This window comes from Glycine max, chromosome 13, assembly GCF_000004515.6.
Source record: "Glycine max cultivar Williams 82 chromosome 13, Glycine_max_v4.0, whole genome shotgun sequence".
NCBI classification, from domain to species: domain Eukaryota; kingdom Viridiplantae; phylum Streptophyta; class Magnoliopsida; order Fabales; family Fabaceae; genus Glycine; species Glycine max.
This window is the reverse complement of record NC_038249.2, coordinates 38147587-38162898: the sequence shown is the minus strand read 5'-3', so window position 1 is coordinate 38162898 and position 15312 is coordinate 38147587. Positions and strand designations below refer to the sequence as shown.

General features: G+C 33.6%; 4 protein-coding genes across 5 annotated transcripts; 3 read left to right on the top strand and 1 right to left on the bottom strand.

The window, feature by feature from the left end:
* Positions 1 to 682: 682 nt before the first annotated feature.
* NDR1A (NDR1-like protein) lies at positions 683 to 1661 on the top strand. The gene has a single exon (NM_001253982.2). It carries the CDS (start codon positions 707 to 709, stop codon positions 1373 to 1375), a length of 669 nt encoding a protein of 222 aa, NP_001240911.1. The 5' UTR covers positions 683 to 706; the 3' UTR covers positions 1376 to 1661.
* A 37-nt stretch (positions 1662 to 1698) lies between these two features.
* On the top strand, positions 1699 to 12056 carry LOC100785657 (pentatricopeptide repeat-containing protein At4g21880, mitochondrial). Of its 2 annotated transcripts, none has more exons than XM_006594746.3 (14): positions 1699 to 2203; positions 2833 to 3456; positions 4111 to 4285; positions 4639 to 4739; positions 5295 to 5402; positions 6691 to 6804; positions 7700 to 7795; positions 7950 to 8048; positions 9259 to 9378; positions 9834 to 9938; positions 10312 to 10476; positions 10556 to 10683; positions 10772 to 10850; positions 11249 to 12056. In XM_006594746.3, exons 3-14 carry the CDS (start codon positions 4141 to 4143, stop codon positions 11399 to 11401), a joined length of 1413 nt encoding a protein of 470 aa, XP_006594809.1. In that variant the 5' UTR covers positions 1699 to 2203; positions 2833 to 3456; positions 4111 to 4140; the 3' UTR covers positions 11402 to 12056. The 2 variants fall into 2 exon arrangements, with proteins under 2 accessions (XP_006594809.1, XP_006594810.1); XM_006594747.3 differs by having other exon boundaries at positions 1701 to 2203; positions 4111 to 4212.
* On the top strand, positions 2153 to 3455 carry LOC106795648 (pentatricopeptide repeat-containing protein At4g04790, mitochondrial-like). Its single transcript, XM_014766292.1, has 2 exons — positions 2153 to 2203; positions 2799 to 3455. Exons 1-2 carry the CDS (start codon positions 2153 to 2155, stop codon positions 3453 to 3455), a joined length of 708 nt encoding a protein of 235 aa, XP_014621778.1.
* Positions 12057 to 12986: 930 nt separating the features above from the next.
* LOC100804209 (uncharacterized) lies at positions 12987 to 13940 on the bottom strand. The gene has a single exon (XM_003543245.4). It carries the CDS (start codon positions 13842 to 13844, stop codon positions 13203 to 13205), a length of 642 nt encoding a protein of 213 aa, XP_003543293.1. The 5' UTR covers positions 13845 to 13940; the 3' UTR covers positions 12987 to 13202.
* Between the last annotated feature and the right edge of the window lie 1372 nt (positions 13941 to 15312).

Below are 15312 nucleotides of genomic sequence, written 5' to 3'. Positions count from 1 at the left end.
AAGTTCAGTCCTCAAGTAACTCACTCCATCCACTCTGTGTAAAGTTCTATTGAAACAATCTTATATTAATCTTGAAATAATGTTTTTCGTTTGTTTTGATATCATCATCATTAAAAATTCATGTATTCGGATATTCATATTCTTCCCTTTTTATGATTATAATTATTATTAAGCAAATTCTTTTTTACATCATTAAAACATGCGACTATGGTTACCTATATTTAATATTTTTTCAAAACTAAAACTATTAAACTTGATTTAGGTCGTTTGACATACATTTATTTTAAGTAGATGATACAAATAATTTTAAAAAATTTCTGCAATAATTAATTTCAATCATAAAAGTTAGATAGTGGTACTACATTTAAAAGTGACATATATATTTGTTTTCAAATATTAATTCTTTTAAAATGCTAATTTTATTTTTTTCTTCAAAAATCTTATTAGTACCTAGGAAATTTGAATTTGCAACGAATCCAACAACCTTCCGGTAAAAAGTACAAAATGAACATGATACAATATATTTTTACAACAACTCGTATAGTCGTATTAATGAATGAATTAAAAGGTTGCTACTTTCGTTGAAGCAATAAGATCTAAGAACACATGGAAACTTCCCAAACCCAGAAATAAAACGAAACACAACATCATCAAAACAAGCAACAGTCTTTCTTTCTCTTCTCGATATTCCGGCCAACCACCGTAGATGGCGCCGAAGCACGACAACTGCTGCTCGCGCTGCATCGGCTTCCTAATAGCCATAGGCCTCACTGCGCTCTTCCTCTGGCTGAGTCTCCGCGTGGACGAACCTAAATGCTACCTCGACTACATTTACGTTCCTGCCCTCAACAAAACCCTAAATTCCAGTTCAAATTCCACTCACAACAAAAACGCCACAATAGTCTTCGCTCTCAAGCTCGCCAATGAGAACAAGGACAAGGGCATCCAATACGACGACGTTCTCCTCTCCTTCAGAGTCTTCGAGAGCGTGAACACCACGCGCCCCCTCGGCAACGCCACCGTGGAAAGGTTCTACCAGGGCCACAAGAAGAAGGCCACCAAGCGCGGAAACTTCACCGTCGGAGGTGGCGGCGGAAACCTCACGGCGGCGCTGGATGGGAAAGTGTGGTACCGTGTGGACTATGCTACTGCGGTGAAGTACAAGATTATTTTCTGGTACACGAAACGGCACCGTTTGTGGGGAGGGGCAAATGTGGAAATTGGTGAATTGGGAACGAAGGTGAATCGTAAAGCCGTTAGACTTGGAGGGAAGAACCCCGTGGTGATCGAGTCCGGCGCATCGAAGCTCAGTGGACGCTATCGTGCGCCTCTTCTTCTCCCTTTTGCTTATCTCCTGGCTTGTGGGCTTAGTTGACTTGACTTTTAACTTGACCCACTTTTTGGATCTTTCATTTTTGTGTGTATTATTATTATATTTAATTAGGTCATGTTTTTTATTTAGTTTTTGTAAGTGATCCTGAATTTCTGTCCTGATCGGTTCCGGAGACATTGATTTTTTGTAATTTGTATTGTGAATTGTGATTTGTGACTTTTCTTTTCTTAAGTTCAAATAGGACGGGTATTTCTTTAAAATGTTTTAGTACCCAACTTATTATGTATCTACACATTATTTATTGCATTAAATTTGAAATACAAGTTTTTTTATGGGACAATTTAAAATAGAAGTTAGTGTAACTGTAACACTTATGGCCTCAGAACATTATCATGTAATTCAGAAATTGTATCTATGACTTAATCTTTTCCATTTTTGTTGTTACATGAATCTTAATGTGACTCTTTAAGTGTTAAACGCTTTATTCTTTTTGGTAATCTTAATCTTAGTCTTTGACAAACATCAACAATGAATGATGTACTTGTAATTGTAAAGACATTCTCGTAAGGCCATAAATTTTGTATGGTGTCACAGAACAAAAGTTGATGTGCCATAAGGCCAATGAAATTGTCGCGTGGTTCCATTTCCATAGAAGAAAAATAAAGAGCGTTGTAGCGATTCAAGTTGATCATAAATGCAAGTGCGTTTACTCCTACTACGTTCGAAGACTAAGCACTGTGTTCGGTTCAGGTTCAGCCAAAGGCGGCACTACCAAAACTCATTTTTCTTCTTCTTCTTCTTTAGCCTAGTTATTCCTCGATGACGATTTCACGCTCTCAAGCCTCAAGCTTAAGCGACCCTCTGATTCAGGTGCTTCACAACCCTTTTCTCTCTCTAGTGAATGGATTTATAATCGGATTCATTATTTTTTTTAAGCAGATTTCTTCTATTTTCCGCGGTAAGTGTTTGTTAAAATTTCTGTGAGAATGCATACTTATATGGGAAGGGTATTAAGTGAGACATGAGAATTTGATAGGAGACTGAATAACTTATGATTCAAATTAATTGTTAAAATTAAAACTGATTAAGAATATCTGTGAGAATACGTACATTCGTGTGTGGTTGTATGGCCAAGCTTTACCCCTCTCGTGCTTTCACTATATATATCCATTTTTTCTAAGATAACAAGGAAAACTGAGTAAGCTAGGAGTAGGTTTACGGTGGTTTAACTAGTAATTTTTGCTTTTATTTACAATTAATTAGCCTTTTTTTTTCGGGGAAGGGGTGGTGGTGGTTGGAATGGAATGAAATCTCTCTTCTGTAGTTTGCCAAAAATAGTTTCTTGGGATCACTTTTTTATTTTTAATTTTTAATTGCATTCTTGGTGAACCGTGAACTACAGCACCATCTCCTATGAATAAATTACCTTTAATTTATGAGCTTGTTTTCTCTTTGTCTATAAAAGATTAATTATATCGGATTATTGTTACTGAACGCAGCTGGTAAGTCAGCCAAGAAACCTGATTCTGAGGAAATTGATGGGGCAAAGAAGTTTGAAGAAATGTCAAATCTATCATGGTTGTCAAGTGTATCTCAAAACAATATATTACTGCAACGGAAAGAGCAATCTCGTAAAAAGAAACAAAAATGTGTGTTTGACTTCACTCAAGAAAGCCGTTTTCAGAAGTTAATTGAAGTCTGTGCAAGGATACTAGGACCAGAGGCTACCATTGAGTTGTTTGGTAAAGTGGGACGAGAACCTGGTGTGAAAGGATACAATACATTGGTAGAAATGTGCATAGATAAGGCCAGGGGAACTGATGACGAAGACATTACAATAGAAGAACTGGGGAAGGTTTTTAACCTTTTCAAATCAACGAGGGAACAAGGTTTAGAGTTACAAGAGCAAACATATCGCCTGCTTCTTTTGTATCTGATTGACATGCGTATGGTTGAGGAATTTAAATTTTTCTGTGTTGTTATCAAAGATGAGAATCCCAGTTCAGTTACAAGACTGGGTTACTATGAAATGTTGCTGTGGTTAAAAGATAATAATGAAGAAAAGATTCAAGGTATTTGTGACTATATTGCAGAGAATGATGAAGACACATCTGATATATGAGGTAGGAGAATCTTTTTTTCTGTTTTTTTTCTACCCGCATTATTTCCGGAAACAGTCTCTTTGCATATGCAAGGGTAAGGCTGCGTACAACATCCCTCCCCCATACCTTCGCATAGCGAAGAGCCTCTGGGCAATGGGGTACGAAGTTTTTTTTTTATTATTATTTTGCCATAACATGTTCTGCTGAAGAACATCCTGCTTTTGATTTTAACTGTAACAGATGTTGCAAAGTTCATCAGTGTTTTAACATTACATAGAGATAGAGACATAATTGATGTCTTCTAAGACATTTTTTGGGATCATTTGAGGTGAAACTGTTTAACCCTTGCTGTTTGAACTGCAAGTGACGTGATCCATGTGGCTAATTGTATTTGATTATTAAGATACGAATGCTTTATGCTACCCCATTGCAATTAACATATTTATCTAAATTCACACCTGTGCTCTATCAGAAAAATGTTACGAGAATAGAATTTGAGCTAAATTATGTTCCAAGTACATTGCTGTTATGCAGCTCATTATTAGAAGTTTCCATGCCAAACATGCATGTTATTAACATAATGCTGCTTTTTCTGCACTTTGATGTTCTATAATGATAGAAAATGTTGTTTCATGTAGCACATTAGAAACTTACTTTGCTCAACCTATGTTGCAGAAAGTTATTTATTAGTGTGAAAGTGAACGGATGAAGGAGATTTTGAAGCTGTTGGAAATCATAGACATAAAAAACCTTTCATCTGCTGAATCTGTAGCAAAGGTATTTCAAGCATTAGGAAGATTACTATTGGAACCTCTTGCGGAGAAGTTCCTTTTAGACTTCAAAACAAGTGGTAATTGTGATATTTTTCTTTTTTCAACATGGATGATGTATGTGAGTCGTGAGATGTGGCACTGAGTTGCATTTGGAAAAGAATAAAAATAATTTGCAGATGCTATATGAGCCTTTTTATCTATCAAATTCTGCCAGTCTTATATTTTATATGTATTAACTTACCCAAATTAGAACTTCACGGATCTGTTTTTTTTTTCTTCGATAACTGTATTCAATTAAAGATTTTTTCTAACATTCTACCTTAGTGTATCTGAAGTAATATTATAATCTTACAGAGGAGTTAGGCATTTCATTCTTCTATAAAATTTTCCCCAGTATTTTTTATTTACTGTGTTTTCTTACATTTTGCAGATCATGAAGCAGATAATATTACAAACTTCATTGCTAGTTATGCTGTTAGCATTCCAGATTTATCGATAAGAAATATCTCACAAATGGTGCTGATAATTTCTGTGAGGCCACAATACTATTAACCAGTTCTGCTTTATGCAATTTGCTTATCCTAAAACCATGTCTCCATTTTCACATTTTTATGTTACTTCAGACTTTAGTGTGATTGATGTAGTATAACAGCCAGTTTGCTAGTTTCTATTAGCATACTTTAGTGACAATTTCATGATAATTAATTTTGAATTCTCAATTAAAGTTGAACTAAACAGAGTGGCATTTGTAGGTTATCATCTACAGTGCACTAAGGTGAATTATCAGATACAGATAGAATTGGCATGTCTTTAAAATGTGGTCCAGTTCTATCCAACAATTGTTGAAACTCGTACCTCTGCTGTGGCTAAAACTTAAAAGCCAATGAAGTCTTGCTTCATTGTGCTTGTATGGTAAAAAGTGAATAGTTGCATATGAGCATTTGACCACAATCAAGAGATGTCAGTAGCTATTTTATGGCATACATATTGTTTGACATGATAATTGTCAATAGTTCTTGTCTGTTATGGGGAGGAAATTCTTTGTGCATGTGTTGTTTGCTCACATGATTGTTGGTATTCTTGAAGGTTGAGGATGTCATAAAAAAATTCAAAGATTTGCACCAAAGACTAGAAGTTTCACCTTCATCCTCCTCATACGAGAAGCTCATTTTACATAGCTGTGCATTGCTCGAGGTACAACCTTCTTTATTGCATCTTATGATTATTAACTGACTGCCAGAACCTTCTCTATAAGAAGAAAGAAAAAATCCAAACTTATGTATTTTTTAGTTGTGGACCCGCGTATATTTGCTTTCTCTTCATTGTTAAATATATCATCTTATTTAATAGAAAAAAACATATATTCAAGCATAGAAGTTATTTCTTAAGTTCCTTTTTTGCCCCTATAATGACTTTGCTGGTTCTTTTATCTGCTGTAACTGGCATTCCTTGTTGATAAAACAAAACTTGAAGATCTTATCCAATTCCCTGTCCACTGTTATCCAAAAATCATTAGAAGAATTACTATTCGTAGAAGTAATTCAAAAGAAAAGGAAAACAGAGATATTGTCTAACATTTGCACTCAGTGCATAGATGCCTGACTCCTTAGTCTTTATAATCATCATTTGAAAGCTGTGTGATATGTTTTGTCACTTTGCATATCACCATACTTGAAATTTTCACCTTTAAGCCTGCCATGTATCATCATCTTTATCCATTATGTTGATGTCTGGAGAGGTTGGTCATTTGAAAATTTTTACTAAACTAGAGAATGATGTTTTAATATTCCTACAGTCTTTAATGATATATAAACAAACTGAAACCCCACTAGGCGTAGCTTTCTTGTCAACTGAACTGCCATTTGGATTTCACTTCATAATTATACTTCAGACCACTTGCTAGTTGCTATATAAACAAACTGAAACCATTCTGCTACCTGCTTGCATAAATAACTTCTTGGTTTGCATTAAAATTCCAACTGCTCTCCTTCCACCAACTACAAAGTATCTGTCTAACCACAACCTTATTACGAATATTGCCTGCCCTTTAGTTTAGAGACACTCGCCTATAAAATGATATTTCCTTCTCAAGTAATCATATATTAATCTTCACATTCTAGCATTGGGAAGTCACTAACACATAGAAGAGCAAGATTGCTGAGGGGTATAGATGACAGGAGGAGAGAACATCTGTTGTCAAGAGTTAGAAAAGCATATATATATATATATATATATATATATATATATATAGAGAGAGAGAGAGAGAGAGAGAGAGAGAGAGCTACTCCTCATCCTCACCATTCATTTTCTTAGAATCTAATGATTAAGATTAATTAATCATTAGAACTATTAGATTTCAAGAAAATAAATGGTGAGGATGAGCCAATGAGGATATTGAGGAGTAACTAAGAGTTACTCTTGGTGTAACTTGATTAGCTTGGAGTTTGCATTTAAGATGAATTCTTTCTGGTTTGTAATGCAGGTACATGTAGCGCTTGATATTGTTGATGAAATGTGTGAAGCAGGCTTGACTCTATCAACCAAGGCGTTACACTCAATTTTACAAATTTGTGATGATACATCTGAATATAATTTGGTATGGCCAATCTTCCATACAATTACTCCCTTGTTTCTTCATTTGTCATAATCTGTGTGCTAATGCGTTCATATCTTTTCACCACATATATTTATAAACTTTGGCCTTGATGTCTAAGCTTATGATCTTGAAGTAACTACAGTTCGTGTTATGTCAATGAACTGTTTGACTTGAAAGCTTATAGTGTTACTGTTAGGTAAAAATCCAAGAATGATCTTTTTGTAAAAAATAAAAAAATAAACAAAAAATTTATCTGTTATACACCCCTCAAATAAAAGTCCTTTGGCCCTGAAGAAAATATGAACTTTAGGCCAATCATTAACTTATTCTAAACTTTAATTTGAGATTAGTTAAAATCATAACTTATTGGTCATGAATGTCACCATGTCAAGGGATCATTAACCTAAAAGCTTAAGATATTAGGTGAAAGTCCATCAGTATTTTTGTCTTTAACTAACTAAAAGCTCAGTTCTAAGGAAAGAAATGTATGGATGTTTCTGCAGCTCTATTTTGTGTCCTATTTCGTAAATTTATCCCTCTTGGCTGTAATTTCTAACGCAATGAGATTGCTTAGAATTGGTCTGTTCATCTTTTGGATGACTTTTGTCTAAGATTCAAGCCTTTACCTTTGAGAAAATGACATAACTTTTCATGGAGACAAGAGAAGCATAAACAGTTAGGATTACGTATTTGTGTTTCCTTTCTCCATTTGTATGTTTTCAATTTTTCATTATATTGCAAACATAAAGGACAAAAAATTCAGGCAGAGTTTTAATTAAATATTTTGTGAGAGTATATGCGGAAATTGGCTCTCTGCTAGTTTTTGAAGCCTTCTATGTTGTCTAGCATAGTTTACTGTTCTGCTATGTAATGTTTGTTTTCTTCTTTGGTAAAGGTCCATCGAATCTTCTCAACCATACGTCACTACAATTTGGAATCAGATGATGAAACATTCAGATCTATGATAGACTTTTTCTTGAAGATGAAAGATGTAATTTGTACAGATTTCATTTACGTTCTTGTGTTCATCAGTCTTTCTACTAATTTTGACTGTCTCACTAAACATCTATTTATGATAGTAATTTGGTTGATCACTGTGAACATTATCCCTTATTCAAACTTTATTTTTTTGTTTCATAATGTAGATTGAAGGTGCATATAAGATGCTTGATGATTTGGAGGAATTAAATTTGAAGCTGACCCCAGGGATGTACAATGCTATAATGGCAGAATGTTTTCAAGAGGTGTTTTTTCTGGTTACTGAGGATGCCTCTGTTTTTGCTCGTATAGACTTTGAACTATTTCTTCAATGAGATTGGAATGATTTGCTAGAACTTAAAATATGATTTCTGGAAATTTTTGCTGGCTTTGGCAGAAAGATCAAATGGACTGTATACATGCATGTCTAGATGGCTCAAAAAGAATATAGCTTGGAAATTTGTCTCATATCCACACAAGTTAAACAAGTAGATGGATTTATAAATATTAGATTTAGGTTTGAAGATGCCTAATTTCTGCCATAATACCAAAATAGCATGTTCCTCATGCAATACAAGGAATATTTTATATGAATTCTTAAAAATGTAAACTTAATTTAAATAAAATAAGAATCAATTATTGAAATTTGGACATATAGATAAATTCTTTAAACTACATCTATTAAGAGGTAAAGCTTATTAGAAAGTATTTAGGATAAAAAAATTAATATGATAATTAATGGATGTATGAATTTGTCTACAATATTTTCTTCAGGATTTGATACGACTAATATTTTCTAGTTTTATTTCTGTTGGTATTTGAGAAAATACTTGTTTGCAAGATAGTTTTTAACCCACTGGTTTAGCTGGAAAATTAGTGGTCCTGTTTCTGGACCAGTCAATACACTGAAACCATTATGTTGTTAAACCAACCCAGAATCAATTGAACTTCTGTTAAAATGGCCAAGGCTCTTGAATCCATTATTCCATTGGAACCAGATTTTGACAATTCATTATTGATTTCGTTTCTTTTTTTTAATTGTTGGTGGCTAAACATGGGACCATCTGAAATTGTTACAGCCATTAGTCATATTTTTGTTCAATGGCCCTTTTTGTTTAGTTATACAGATTATAGATGTGATGCAAATCCTTGAACAAGGTCACTCCTAGGATTGTAGGTGAAGGGAAATCATACCATGCTCACCAAATCTAGAAATTAATACCCACTTGCAGACATTAACTCCTTGTATTTTTAGATTTTGGCAATGTATCAATGTAATTCATTGCTTTCATTATGATTTTGTAATTTAAATAAAAACATGTTAATGCGTTCTTAACATGTTAATACTGTTTTATTGTCACTGATTTATATAATAAGTCTCAAATATTTTGACCTTTGAAGATGTATTTAAATCGACATGTCACCTAGTTTAAACCATGCATCCTCTTTCTCACCCTTTTGCCCTAAATTTTGCAGAAAAACATTAGTGATGGGGTGAGGGTTCTTGAGCACATGCAATGTGCTGATGTAAAGCCTGATTCACAGACTTTCAGCTGCCTGATCAGCAACTCCGAAACTAAAGAGGATATAGCAAAGGTAAGTTGTGCTTAATAGCCACATAATAGTTTATAGTTTCTTACATATCTATCTGACTGAATCAGGAATAAACTCATCCCTTCTGTTTTGGGCATTTTGTGATCTTTTAAACCAGTGTTTGTGTTCAAAGGTTTTTGCTCTTTCTTCTATTGTTCCTTCTGATGTTAACTCAAACTTCTTAGCAAAAATTAAGAGTTATATTGATCAGAAGAACCAAATACTGATCAGAAGAACCAAATACTGCTCAAAGTTAATTTTTTTCAATGTTATCATGCATGGCTTCACTAAGCTTACGGTTTTTCCCTTTTTGTTTATTTGTGCTAATGTAGTGATGCTGCACTATAATATTTTTGGGTTTACATAAATATAGTTTTGATAAACTGAAGTAATTAAGATATACTGTCCACAGATGTATTGAAAGCTCGTGATTTTATGTTTCAACATTATGCTTGTAGTATTATGAAGAACTGAAGCAATCTGGAATCGTAGCTACCAAGCAAATTTTCATGGCACTTATAAATGCTTATGCTGCTTGCGGACAGTTGGAGAAAGCAAAAAAGGTATGGGTCCAAGCAGCAGATGCTGCTTCCTTGAACTAATCACTAGGTCCAAAAGGGATATAGATGCATTTTTCAAGCCCAAAATATCTGTCTGGATGAACTTGCATATATCTTTCAGCCCAATTTCTCCTTGAATTTGTGAAAGCATTGTTCTTTTTCTTTTTGTTTAATGCACTACCTGGTGTATATTCCCATTTTCTGTTATTCCTCGATGCCATGATTTCAGTGGTTTTTAGGACTGTATAACACAGTAATAGGTTTCATATACCAATCTTTTAGAAATGTGTGATATACTTAGACTAGAGCCATTTATTATATGCTTAAAGCACTGAGTAACCTTTTATGGTGATCTCATTAATCCTTAACATTACAGGTAATCTTAGATCCATTGATACCACCGAAGAGCTTGAATCAAATCAAGGGTTTTCTTGTCTCAGTACTTGCATCACATGGGCAATTGTCTGGGGCTCTAGTTATTTATGACAAAATCAAACAATCTGGACACAAGCTGGAGGCAAAAGAAATTACGAGTCTCATTGTAAGGTTTTGAAAATATCAGTATTTTCTATAGTTTTTAACTTACAATCATTCATAATCAAGCCATTGGACAACCATAGGAGCACACTCATTCCGAGGGTGAGTTGGATAGGTTGCTTCTGCTACTTGAGGAATTGGATGATACAGACTATTGGAATGATGCTTGCTGCAGAATCATCTTGTATTGTATTTGGAATAAGCATTTAAGGTTTGTTGTTTTCCCTTCACTTTATTGAATTTCTATCCACTAAAAATATATTCTGCAATTTACTTAAGTTCATTATATTTTGTGTCAGTTCTGCTGTCGAATTGTGTAATCTGCTCATGGATAAGTTCCAAAGTGATGAGCAAGTTATGGAATTTCTCTTTGATAAGGTTGGCTATAGCTTCCTTTTCACTTAATTTGTATAATTCTATGATGTAAGAAACATGGCTGGCTATGTTGAGTTATTGTTGTAGTTTGCGCTGAGGATTACATGTGCTAGTCTGAAACTCTTTCAAGCAGCTATGTTGTTTTGTGCTTGAAATATTGTTAACGGGTTGTGGAAAAATTTTCAGGTTTTATGGCAGGGCATCTCTTCCTGCACCTCAAAATCACTCGGCACTCCCCTTTCATTCTGAAAAGAGTCTTCATTCCAGATTACTCTTTCCAGAATGAAAGGGATTGTCGGTGATTTTTAATGGGCGCAGGAAGACGGAGCCTTTATGATGTTTGCTCCATTACATTAGCCCACATTGTGTTGACAACATTTTTGTCTTTGTATGCATAATAGGTATTTTCTCTGATTGAAGAGTCAAGTCATTTGCACACTTTCCTCGAGTTGCTTTCGGAAATCAAGGATAAGCTTGGGCTTCTGCCTTCACAGAAACGTCATGATTCTCTGCTACGTGTTACTGCCACTGATTTGCATGATTCTGATTTCTGAATGAGGCTCCTTAATAAGACGGCTTTGTATAGTGCGTTTCATCAAGTTTGCTCTACAAATTTTTCAGCCACCATTTTTTTATGAATCATACCTACCAAGTTCCTATATAACCATTTCTGCTTCCGCAACATTTTCAGAATTGCCCTGACAATGTTGCTAACAAGGAAAAAGGGAATATAATATTTACTCAATGATTATAAATATTTATGCAACAATTCGTTTTTGCAAATTATTTTATTGACGTGGTAACGAATGAATCAACGGTACTGTTGTTTACTGGAGTTTTAAAAGTCAAAATGGATATCAAATTGAAGATGCTCAGTTCACAATTCAACCGTTTCATTTATAATAGACGCGTTGAACATATACAAATAGTAGAAGTGATTCAAATATTTTTTAAAAACATCAGTTATGGAAAAAATATTGTCGCCAGGGGATTTTAACCTTCAGCATTTGAACGTATACAAAGAGATTAGGTGACCTAATGGGTGTAGCTGACAACACATTGAGTTTGGGGGAAAATACTTAGTTTGACTATCACATGATATACTCTTGGGAAAGGATAGAGAATTTTAAGTACGATTAAGTTTGGATCGAGAATTAGTTCTATAGTCGTTTAAAGGACCAAAACTAAGGTCCTAATTATAGTGGTGTTGAATAAAAAAAAAATATTAATCTCTTAAATGTGAGATGTTACTCTAAAAAATTAAAATTAAAAGGTATCATGTTAAACAACAAACCAATGAATATAATGATTTTCTTTTGGTACATCAATGAATATAATGATTAACTAACCAAACGTTACCCTTGTACCTTGTCCATGATAAAAAAAATATAAAAATAGTAATAAATAAGTTTATTTTCAATTTTTTTATGCCCAAGACTATCTTTATTCTATTTAATGACTCATGTATATAATAATATAAAGAAATAAATAAATAAAACCCAAGGCAGTATGCATTGGTTCATAATTAAAAATTGCAATTATTTTTATTTTATTTAACTAAACATTATTAGTAGTGACAAATAAATGATCATTATCGCCATATCTATTAGTGAAGATTGTAGAGACGCTGGGTGATAATTTAAATATTGTCACAAGATTTTCTTAGTGACATTTTTAAATTATTAATGATTTTCTTGCAGTGAGACATTTCTGTGTTAACAGATATCCTTCTAATAACAGAATGCCATACAAACCACACAACAAATAAATAATTTGGGTCGGAAGTTCAATCCAATGTTAGTAAGGCAATAATGTTCTCCTTTAGGTCATTAGAGTCAACATAGGAGGCAAGAACCTCATAACATAAGATACTAAAGAAAAGGCTTAACATAAATAAAATCACTATCAGATAGTTTAAGCTATCTTATGTTCAAGTGTGAGGAAAGGGATGAAATCTTGCTTATCTTATGCATAAGTTCATAGTTTAAGCTAAGAACATGAATCTTAGGCTTCTCAAAACTCAAAAGTGTTCAACACACACCATTTAACCACTTATGTGTACACATTTTAGTTTTTCTTTAAATCAGAATCTGATGTCATGTCTTAGGTAAAAGAATATGACGATTAAAAAAAGGTCAATGGGTGCACAATTCAGCAAAATTTATCAGTACTTTCAAGTTCTTTACAACTACTATGTGTGTATTTGGGAAGCAGTTGAATCCAACACCAACTAACATTTAGATGAAAACTACAACATTTCTTTGACATTTTTGCTTTGGAAAATGTGATTTTTCCGTTTAACTGATTTCAACGTGTATCCAAATACACCCTACATTGTATCTCCCATGAAAGTTCTCAAAAGGAATAAGCAACAAGTATGGCTTGCCTGCACCTTGCCTTGGCCAGCTCAAGCCTCTCACCCAAAGTCTCCTCCTTCACAGCAGCCTTAACCATTGCCAAGTCCATCTCCATCAACTTCAACACTCTAAACAATTCAGTCACCATTCTCTCTTCCACTTTCCCTTCATCCATGAGAATCTCAGCCTCCTCTCTTGCCCTCTCGGCCACAATCTCCCCAACCTTAGCCAGAAGTTCTGTTGATCCAAACTCCTTCTCCATGAGGGTCTCCAGCTTCTCCAAGAAATCAGCTATGACATGCCCTATTGGCCTCTCTAGGTTGATCTCTTTGGTCCTCTTCCAACCTATTTCAAAGTTTGGTGGCTCTGGCTGCACTAGTTTTTCTCCTCTTCTCTCTCTCACTATCTCTGACCTCCTTCTCTTCTCAATGGGAAAGGACTCTGCACTGTTCACTGTGCTTGAGGAAGGATCTGGAGTTGGAAACTCAGCCTCAGGAATGGAGTCCAAAGATGTGCATCTAATGGAAAAGTGCTTTTTGGGTTGGATGTGAATGGAAAACTCTGAAGGGTTTGATGATGTTTTGTGTGGATAGGTTTTAAGATGAAGAGGAGAAGGATATGAGAACACTGTGGAAGCCATGACAATTTGGAAGTGAAGTGAATGAAAGAATGAGTGAAGATAAGGGTGTTGTATTTTTTTGGACTATGGTTGGTTTGGTGTGTATATATGCATACATAGCTATCAGTTTTCAGATAATAATACAGTTAAATTATTTTCCAATGAGGAAATAAAATAATATCTAGTGAGGAAGAAGTCAGGTGGTGACCTGTTATTATTATATGTAGAACGGTTGAATATTCCTAGAATAAAAAATGATAACAATTTACACATAAGTTATCAATCAAAATGCTAATACGTTGATACAAATTTCATTAACATAGCAGTGTAAAACTGCAAAGTAACCTTTTTGACACAAGCGTTGTGGTTGAATATGTAGTTATATCCCAAGACATTATTTTTTAACGAATGAAAAGAAAGTGAAGGAGCTACAAGGAAAAAATCATTGCCCTCAATGGGCGTGAGACAATGACTTTTTTTTAATATCAAAATCATTTAGAATACTAATTTTTTCTAAAATAAATATAAAAAAATAACAAATGAAGTTAAATTAAAAGTTGAGTTATAACCTTTTTTTTTTTGAAAAAAAAATGAGTTAACAATTTGTATATATGTATTGGTTAGATAGTTTAGATATTACTAATAATTTGTATGTTCAACAAATTATCTCCCTTTTGGACTAGCTATTGTCAACTCTGCACCAGAACTTAATTAAGTCTTGGATCCATCAAATGCATGGTTCGGGGTCAAACATTAAGGTGTGTTTGGTTTGCATTTTTATTTTCTGTTTTCATTTTCTGAAAACTGTTTTCATTTTCAAAAGATTAGAATTCTGAAAACATGTTTGGTTTGACTTCTTGTTTTCTGTTTTCATGAAATAAAAATACTAAAAATTTATGATATATTGACTTCTTGTCTTTTTGTATTTTTAGATTTGTTTAAAATTACATTCATTGTCACTCTAATTTCATTTTACCCGAAATGAGGTTTCTGTTCTCAAGTGAAAACACTGAAAATGAGATTTTATTGTTTTTATTTTCTAATTGTTTCCTGTTTTCATTTTCATTGAAAATGTTTTCAGAAATTCAACCAAACACATTTTTATCACCATTTTCTGTTTTCGGTGAAAATGAAAACAGAAAACAATCAAACCAAACGCTTCCTTATTAGCTAACGCCTATCCCTTCGTAGTCTTTAAAGATACATATTTTTAATGAGAAAACACTTAACTTAATGATTTGCGCTTTATAGATAAGAAAACTTAATGGTCCACTTTAGCAATTGTCATTGTGGAGTTTATGTATTAAGTAAATATTTAACAACATTAAATTTGCAAATTACAAAGACTTCTTTAGTACAAGCAAAATTCAATGATAAACATAGTTTTTCAATAATTGAATTGTGAATCTCTGTATTATGCAGAAAAAATGCTAAGATAATATACAACTCTTTTTATATCATCATCATCATCTTGTGCTAAAATATATAA